Source organism: Bufo gargarizans, chromosome 7 (assembly GCF_014858855.1).
Source record: "Bufo gargarizans isolate SCDJY-AF-19 chromosome 7, ASM1485885v1, whole genome shotgun sequence".
Lineage (NCBI taxonomy): Eukaryota > Metazoa > Chordata > Amphibia > Anura > Bufonidae > Bufo > Bufo gargarizans.
In genome coordinates, this window is record NC_058086.1 from 69,246,204 (window position 1) to 69,255,803 (window position 9,600).

General features: G+C 35.8%; 1 protein-coding gene across 1 annotated transcript; it reads right to left on the reverse strand.

Moving 5' to 3' along the window:
- Positions 1-3,417: 3,417 nt before the first annotated feature.
- Positions 3,418-8,851, reverse strand: BARX1 (BARX homeobox 1). Its single transcript, XM_044302169.1, has 4 exons — positions 8,428-8,851; positions 6,720-7,026; positions 4,450-4,534; positions 3,418-4,100 (listed from the first exon to the last, which is right to left on the reverse strand). The coding sequence occupies exons 1-4, from the start codon at positions 8,627-8,629 to the stop codon at positions 3,936-3,938; spliced, it is 759 nt and encodes a 252-aa protein (XP_044158104.1). The 5' UTR covers positions 8,630-8,851; the 3' UTR covers positions 3,418-3,935.
- Positions 8,852-9,600: the final 749 nt, after the last annotated feature.

Sequence of the window (9,600 nt, forward strand, 5' to 3'; positions counted from 1 at the left end):
GCCATCTTGATTAAAGATCTATTGCGGAATCTCGCGTGGCCTGTGATGACGTCATCACGTCGCCCCCGCGTAGTGACATTATACGTCCCCGAGCACGGGATTTCGTGCAAGATCTTTAATCAAGGTGGCGGTGGCCAGCTTGTGGCAATCAAATGGATGAGGTAGGAATGATTTTTTATTTATTTTTGGACCGCCATTCAGGAAAAATTAATTTGCTACCACGAAGCACGAATAAATTCAGCTTTGTGGCGAAATTGAATTTTCCCTTTGTGGATTTCGATTCGTTCAACACTAATTATGATATATTCACCTCTACTAATTATTTTTTTGACATATTATTCTGCATATGTACAAAACTACCACTATTAGGTCTTTCATACATGCCGCCTTAGGCTGGGTTCCCGTCTATCTGGCCCACCATTATAGTTGCCCCTCCAGAGTGGCTCAGAAATTTCAGAAGGAAACTGATGCCAAAACCGATCCTATTGAGTTCTATAGGATCGTTACTGGCATCCAGTTGTAACGCTGGATACCTCTTGGCACTGAATGTGTTTTCTGTCCAGAAATATCCGACTATGGAAAGTGAACAATTGCACAAAAATGTCACCGATTATCATTTTTCCCACCAATGATATTTTAGGCTTTGGATCAGTTCCCTCTACTTTAAGCTCCTTTTACAGGAGAGGATTGTGGGGCAATTATCGGGAACAAATGCTTGTTCGAATGATCAAATTGTCCTGTGTAAACAGGGATCGGCTGCCCAGAAACAATGAATATGTATACGAATGAGCGAGCGCCATGGTGATCATTCATCCCCATACAACAGAAGTGATTGCTGCATGTAAATACAACATCCACCTTGTTTGCCGAGCAGGCAATTATTGGGAATGAACGGGTCACTCCTGATGATTGCCTGCTTAGTTGGCCGTGTAAATTGATGGGATCAGTGACACCAAACCGTTATCAAGGACATAGAACATTTAAATATAGATGTTGGACATAAAAAAAGGCTTTTTTGTTCATTCCACATACAACCCCCAATAATGGCACCCATTCAGACCTCACTTTTCCTCTGACTTTTTCAGCACTAGTGAGAGGGACCTGACAGTACAAAATGCACTACTTTTCTGGGATAATTGAATTATAAAAATTCATTATAAAAAATATTCTGTCTCATTTCTATTCAGTAGCGTGTGTTACATACACCATGTTGACTACTACAACTACATTTTGTTGCTATGCAGAAAAAATACCCAGCGTTTCAGGCACAACAGCTCACGAAAAATGAGAGAGTTACTCCAAGCAACCAGACTTATCTTATGTCCTATTATGCCCTGGAAAATGAAAATTGGAATCTGTTTGCTATTGGCAACCGTTCCATTTCCATGGGCACCAAGCACCCATCTGCAGCTAAGGCCTATCACATAACAGGACAGGCAGAGCTGCTGCTCAGTCATTTCCTGCTGTAAAGCAAAATCAGAAATGGCCATAATGATATTCTCTATTACATGGCAGCACAGAAGGGCGGATTGTGGGGCTGAGCACAGGAACCAGGGCAATTAGCTTTAAGTATGAAGATCCTTTTTTCCCTATTTCTAGCAGCAGAATGATCCTGTATGAAGAGGTCCTTTTCACCAGACCCAAGTTATTTTTTCTTGACTGACAGGCTCAAGTATATGAGGGGGTAAAGGGCAGCAGAGTCAGCCTGAGACCACCTGTATTCTGGGAGATCTGCAGCCTTGTGGCATCAGATAACATGCTGTGTGAATATGGATAACGTTAGATAGATACATAGATAGATAGATAGGTTAGAAAGATAGGAAGGAAAGAAAGAAAGAAAGAAAGAAAGAAAGAAAGAAAGAAAGAAAGAAAGAAAGAAAGAAAGACCTTTAAATATTTCAATTAACATAATTCCTTTTAGTATACTGAGTAATAGAGCAGATAGAAATATGGATGAATAGATAGATAGATAGATAGATAGATAGATAGATAGATAGATAGATAGATAGATAGATAGATAGATAGAAGAGGAAAATGAAATAATGAATATACAGTAAAAAGATTTACATGAGTATATGTATCTGAATATAGAAATATAGATATATGATAGATAGATAGATAGATAGATAGATAGATAGATAGATAGATAGATATGATAATAGATAGATAGATAGATAGATAGATAGATAGATAGATAGATAAAAGAGGAAAATTAAATAAAAAATATACAGTAAAAAGATACATGAGTATATGTATCTGAATATAGAAATATAGATAGATATATGATAAATAAATAGATAAATAAATAGATATGAAAGAAAGAAAGAAGGAAGGGAGAAAGAAAGAAAGAAAGAAAGAAAGAAAGAAAGAAAGAAAGAAAGAAAGAAAGAAAGAAAGAAAGAAAGAAAGAAAGGAAAATCTTTAAATCTGGCAATTAACATAATTCCTTTTAGTATACTGAGTAAAAAAGCAGATAGATAGATAGATAGATAGATAGATAGGGAAAATAAAATAATGAATATACAGTAAAAAGATTACATGAGTATATGTATCTGAATATAGAAATATAGATATATGATTAATAGATAGATAGATAGATAGATAGATAGATAGATAGATAGATAGAAGAAAGAAAGACCTTTAAATCTGTCAATTAACATAATTCCTTTTCGTATACTGAGCAATAGAGCAGATAGAAATATGGATAGATAGATAGATAGATAGATAGATGGATAGATAGATAGATAGATAGTGAGATAGATAGATAGATAGATAGATAGATAGATAGATAGATAGATAGATAAAGAGCAAAATAAATAATAAATATACAGTAAAAAGATACATGAGTATATGTATCTGAAGATAGAAATATAGATCGATCGATAGATAAATAGATAGATAGATATATGATAGAAAGAAAGAATAAAAAAAGAAAGAAAGAAAGATCTTTAAATCTGGCAATTAACATAATTCCTTTTAGTATACTGAGTTAAAAAGCAGATAGAAATATGGATGGATAGAAAGATAGAAACTATAAATTGCCCATTCAAACCCCTCTGGTATAGATAGCAAATGAAAAGTTCTATTCAATGTAGAAACATTCACACAAATCCGATTTGCAAAGTCCATTTCTGTTACAGAAGGTGGGAGCAGTCCAGTATCGGGATTGTGGAATAGTCCCCATTCTGGACCTGGCTGCCACTCACAGCAAGGCTCTGCTTTGTACAGAGAAGACAGACAGCAGAAGGGCTAGTACAGGATCATCTGCAGAGTGCAGGATAGAAAGTCCAGGTCCCGTTGTGGGAAAAAAAAGAACATTTACATTTTAATAGATAAAAATACAAAATTTAATATAGCAAAAACTCATACAGAACAACGTTAGAAATGTTTGTGTAGCTTGAACTATATACACTGGAAACACAGCGCATACAAATAGAATATTAAATAGAAAGGACAAGGAAGATTAGTCTACTAACCCTTGTTGTCACTCAGCTTGTCTTACTGTATCTTCAGGTCAGATAACAAATGTTGGAATCTGTAACTTAAATCCCTATTTCCATATATTAAAAAAATCCACATTCTGTAATCAGAATAATTAAAGGGGTTTTGTACCAATGGGGGCCAACATATTAGCTAAGCTGTGGCCTGAGATCCCATAATACAGGCTTCTTCAAAGTCTTTAGTGTATGGTCTGGACCATACAGTAGGTAAGTGTCTCTGTTCCTTGGAACCTTTCTGTGCACCTCTTGTATAAGTCTTGTGTTGCTTTACATTAAGTCCCAGTGCTTCTGAGTAAACCACTTTGTGACATGCTCCATCTTAAGTACCCTTCTCATCCTGGAGGTAAGTACCAATGGGTTCTCCAGGGCAATGTCCTCTGCAGGGTAAATCAGCGGGCTCCTCTGCTCATTTCCGCCATACCACCATGGGGTCTCCTACTCCTCCTGATTGACCTCACAAGGTGAGTGCAGCTCCTCCAGCTGTTTCTCTGCCTCCTTTGCTCTCTCCTGCTCTGAAAGCTGCTCGCAGCTCGGGATGGAATTCTTCTTAGGGCGACCTTTGGGTTTAGTTGGGGATTCAAGTCCCCCACCTTGTAAAACCTTAAGTACAAACAGATGTATTTTAGAGGAATATCTCATGTAGGTGCACAGAACCCATTTCATGTGAATGATCAATAGAAGATATAGCATTTCAATATTTTGTTTCATCAGACAAAAAATATTCTAGTCCCCGAAAATTATCTGTCGATTTAGAAATAAATATTTATAGTCTCTTTCGATGTAGTCCTATTGGCATATGGTAGTAATGGTAATAATAAAATTATCATTTACTTATGTGTTTTATTGTAATTTCTTATGTCTATAACTTTTTGTAGCTAAAATAATTTATGTTTTTCGCTGCACTTTGAAAACAGAAAAGCAAAACAAAAAATGGAAGCGATTCACTTACTATTTTCTTCCATTTCATGCGCCGGTTTTGATACCATGTTTTCACCTGGAGCTGACTGAGGCCCAGAGATTCTGCCAGGTCTATCCTGGGAAACAGAGGGGAATGTTCGTTATTAAAGAGATAAATGCCTAGATAGACAGACAAATAGATATGCAGATAGGTAGGTAGATAGATAGATAGATAGATAGATAGATAGATAGATAGATAGATAGATATTTTAGATTATAGATATACATTAAGAGCTAAATCGATTCTTCTAAATATCAGGAAATAGATTTATTGTAGATAGATAGATATGAGATAGATAGATATTTTAGACTATAGATATACATTAGGAGCTATATCAATTTTTCTAATTATCAGATAGATAGATAGATAGATAGATAGATAGATAATAGATATATATATTTAAGATTATAGATATACATTGAGAGCTAAATCGATTCGTCTAAATATCAGGAAATAGATTTATAGTAGATAGATAGATAGATAGATAGATAGATATATTGTAGATAGATATGAGATAGATAGATAGATAGATAGATAGATAGATATAATATTGTAGATAGATATGAGATAGATAGATAGATAGATAGATAGATAGATAGATTATAGTAGATAGATAGATAGATAGATAGATAGATAGATAGATAGATATTTTAGACTATAGATATACATTAAGAGCTAAATCTATTTCCTTAAATATCAGATAGATAGATAGATAGATAGATAGATAGATAGATAGATAGATAGATAATAGATATAATATAGTAAATAGATATGAGATAGATAGACGGACAGACAGACAGTGGGACAGATAGATAGATAGATAGATAGAATAAAGTAGATAGATATGAGATAGATATTTTAGACTATAGATATACATTGAGAGCTAAATCGATTCTTCTAAATATCAGGAAATAGATTTATAGCAGATGATAGATAATAGATAGATATTATAGACTACAGATATACATTAATAAAGCTAAGGATATTCTTCCAAATATCGGGAAAAAGAGACAATATATAGTAGATGATAGATAGATAGATAGATAGATATTATATAGACTATAGATATACATCGATAGAGCTGAACCTAGTCTGCTAAATATCAGGAAATGACCAGTCATTTAATAAGAATATACAATTTGTACAGAATACACAGTATACAAATCGATTATAGAATATTATTATTAATATTATTTACTATTTTATTATTGCAATCTATGTGTTTTTATCCAGCAGGATGCTCCCTGGGGTGACTCTGCCCCTTGTCACCATCCCATATGATGTAAATGGTGGGAAGCGCTGATTGTGCCTGCGGTCCCGGGGTATTACCGCCATGCCCTCCAGCGTTTATCATATAACAGGTTTGTTCTGCAGAAGGCAGGTATAAAGGAATAACTAAAGGGTTAAGCAGCCCTTATCCATAAACATTATCGGTTTGGGAGAATTGTTGCACATTTATTATATTTTCTAGTGTAGTGTCATTAATAACATTGTTTAATTTTTTTCCCATGGAACTTCAGTGGAAAACGCGAAATATAATGTTGAAAAGTCTAATCGTGTGAATTATATAATTTTAAATGGATCTAAAATGGCATTTAATGATATTTAGAAACAGAACTACTTATGAATACTGTACGAATATGTACTTTAAAAACGAGGCAGTGGCGATTTATGTATATATTACTGATGTGCTATCAGGGGACACTACAAGCACCAGCATGCTCAGCCTGAGTCTCTAAAGCCTCGGATTAGCTAATCGAGACTGATCTGTTTCTGGCACCTCAGTCTCTATAGTCCTTGTACAATTATGTCCTAGAGGGATGTGGAATACAATTGCTTCATCGATTGAATTATTTATTTATTTCTGTTTTAATTAAATTTCTAAATAAATAATTTCTCCTCTGTAGAATCCCGATGAAGGTGCTAGACAGAAAGCCTAGATATTCATCTGATGTTGTAGATCTCACTTAGTGGATTATGTAAATGGCAGCTATATGAAGGTTTATAGGAGATATGATGTTATAACTGCTCTACTGACAGAATTAAAGATAAAGTCACCATGGGGGGTGGGGACAGACACTTCTGTAGACTTCTTGTCATTTTCCTGGAGAACACTACATTCAGCCTCTTGTTCTGTGGCTGATAGAGAACAACCACTTTTATTCAATTTCACCCCCTGCAATGTCAGGACACCTACAAGGTGATCAGTCTGTCTGTACAGTTCACACCAGTGCTCTGATGATGGTGCTGATGATAGCTACCTGTCAGGTGTGGAGAGATATTTCTGCTTCTCAAACCTCTTCTCCAGTCCCATCAGCTGCAGCTCGGTAAATACTGTCCGGCTTCTTCTGCCCTTCTTGGCCTTGCTGCCCTGTTCTGAAATCCCTGCCTCCAATTTCCCCCTGAGGTGCAGTTCTAGTGGCAGGTGGTGGTGAGGAGACCCTGACCCTCCTTGGAGACCCTGGCTGGCAGCCAGAAGAGCAGAGCTTATGGGGGAGCTCAGACCGGGGCAGCTTAAGGGGCTGAGGGGGAACTTGAACATGGAAGCCTGTTCTGCCTTCAGTAGAGCTGTAGAAGAGACAAGAGACAAGCTATGACATGGTGAAGCATGGAGGAAGATGCAGGAAGACTATGCAGAAGTCACAAGCCCACAATATAATAATAATAATAATAATAATAATAATAATAATAATAATAATAATATTAATAATAATAATAATAATTAATTATTATTATTATTATTTATTTCATCATACTCACAAGCATTGCTGGCATTATTATTATTACGCCTGGAAGTACTGATCTGCAGCCTAGTTGACAATGGGCTCATGTAATCCCAGCACACCTTCCATAAATACTACTTGCAGCAGGTAAAGGTAACCAAGGTACAGGTAATGTCAACTCTAGCTGAGCCTGCATAGGCCTCAATGGTAAATAGATGTAGGAGTGGCATCAATATATGATTCTGCATTTTAATGTATTATATTTGATGTTTGCCTAGTTATTTCTGTCTAATATCGATCCTTTATTTATGTATCTATCTCATATCTATCTATCTATCTATCTATCTATCTATCCTATCATCTATCTCACTGCTTATTATTACACTAGGAATATACCCAACAGTACATGATACAGGTACAGTTTTGAGCAATTTAATGCAATTATTATTCTTATTCTTACAGATTTTCGGAAAAATGAGAATCAGTTCAAAGAGGAGAAAAAAACATTATATATACATATCATTTTAGGAAAGGTTAAACGCTGCGGTATGATGGTAAAAAGGGTGTAATCTACATAAACGACAATAACATTGGACAGAATGATCATAATTAATTAAAATGTAATATAAGATAGATAACTCTATGCAGCGATTCCTCAATCATTTCAGAGAATGTTAAAAATTTGTATTATTATTAATGTTTAATATGATAGACGATAGATAGATAGATAGATAGATAGATAGATAGAATATGGTAGCTGGATAGATATTAGATAATAGATACACATACATAAATATATAGATATACATTTAGATAGATATGTTAATTTGTTAATATAAGGACTTAGATCGCTCTATGTAAGTATAACTAAATGTATATAAATATATATATGTGTGTGTTTATATATATATAGTATATGTATATGGTATATGTACATGGTGTGTATATATATATATACACATTAGTATTATTTTTCTATAACATCATTTATAAGCCCGTGATAGGAACTTCTTGACAAGGCTGTGGTGGGGATTTAGTTCTCCATGATATATTTATTATAAGAATAAGTTAAAAACTCACAGGTTTAGAAGATGAAGCCTTAATATGTTAGTAGAAGAAGTGACACAGATCTGACGGCACCTTAGTATTCCCCATGTAATGTTATTATTGTTACCATTCCCATCCATGTAACCTACCACACAGACATAGAGAATATAAACCTGTATCTGTAGACAGAGGTACCTACCCAGGTGGTTGTGGTAAGGTCTAGTAGAGAGCAGGGCCTGTACCCCAAATTTGAGCAGCTCCCCTGTTGGAGGGGCAGTTTTGGGGTCCTGATGATCTGTTAAAATCTCTTCGATCATGAAGCTCCTGTATCGATGAGACCTGTGATCAGCAAAGGTTTCATGTGGGAAGTAGTGAGCCCCAATATCCAGGGGGTGCTGCATGATTGTGCGCTCCTCAGTGTGATCTATAGGATAAGGGGCTGACTTCTCTCTGTATCCGAGCAGATTCCTGGATGGAGCTACAGCAGATAGTCCAGAAAGGTTAGACTTCTCAGTGACACCCCAGGACTGGCTGTCATTCTCCTCTAGGGGTGACTGTGTCTTCTGTGGAGCTAGAGGAACCTGGATCAGTTCTGGAGTCAGTGGAGAAGATCCTGTTGTTTCGGCTTGGTGTTGGGTAAAGTGTGAGGCAGCCTCATAGTTCCCAAACTTCTGAGAGTGAACTCCTTGTCCCCTCCCAGAGCTGTGCAGGAGCCTATGATATCCAGCACTGGAACACCCTCACCTCCCACTGCTGTGATGCTGGGGAGAGGCAGCACCCTCCATACAACAACACATCACTCCCAGCAGGGCACATTATCAGCCACAGTTCACTCTTACTTTTAATTTAGAACAGACATACAAGACGATTATCTGATCCTGGGTAATGTGTCCCTGCACAATCCAGCTCATAAATCTCCAGCACTGAATCACCAGGTGATCCCTCAGAAATAATGGTCATATTAATAACTCTCAGAAATAGCAACTTTACCTCCTAAGATAAATGCAAATAATATAATTGTGGCTGAGATTATGGCAATTAGTCTTATTGTTAAAATGATAAATGCTGAAAATATAATGGTAAGTTATATGTGCAAAAGTATGTGTAAGTATATGCCTATATAGTATAACAGTATACACAGATGTACATAAATACTTTATATAAAATGTTATATATATTTATATACACATACAATCATATAACATATACATACAGTATAAACAGACAGATGTACATAAATACATTATATAGATAGATAGGAAAACCGGACAGCACTCCAGGTAAAAGACAAATAGTATTTATTCACCCATGTGGTAAGGCAACGTTTTCAGCTCATAAGCAGCTATACCCTTGGACCCAGCACCCGCCAGTT

Coding starts and splice junctions, on each gene's coding strand:
- BARX1 (XM_044302169.1), bottom strand. CDS start 8,629: ATGCAGCACCCCCTGGATATTGGGGCTCACTACTTCCCACATGAAACC. Junction 4,535..6,719: donor TATCTCTCCACACCTGACAG/GTAGCTATCATC, acceptor TCTGTTTCCCAG/GATAGACCTGGCAGAATCTC. Junction 4,101..4,449: donor GCATGAAATGGAAGAAAATA/GTAAGTGAATCG, acceptor TTTGTACTTAAG/GTTTTACAAGGTGGGGGACT.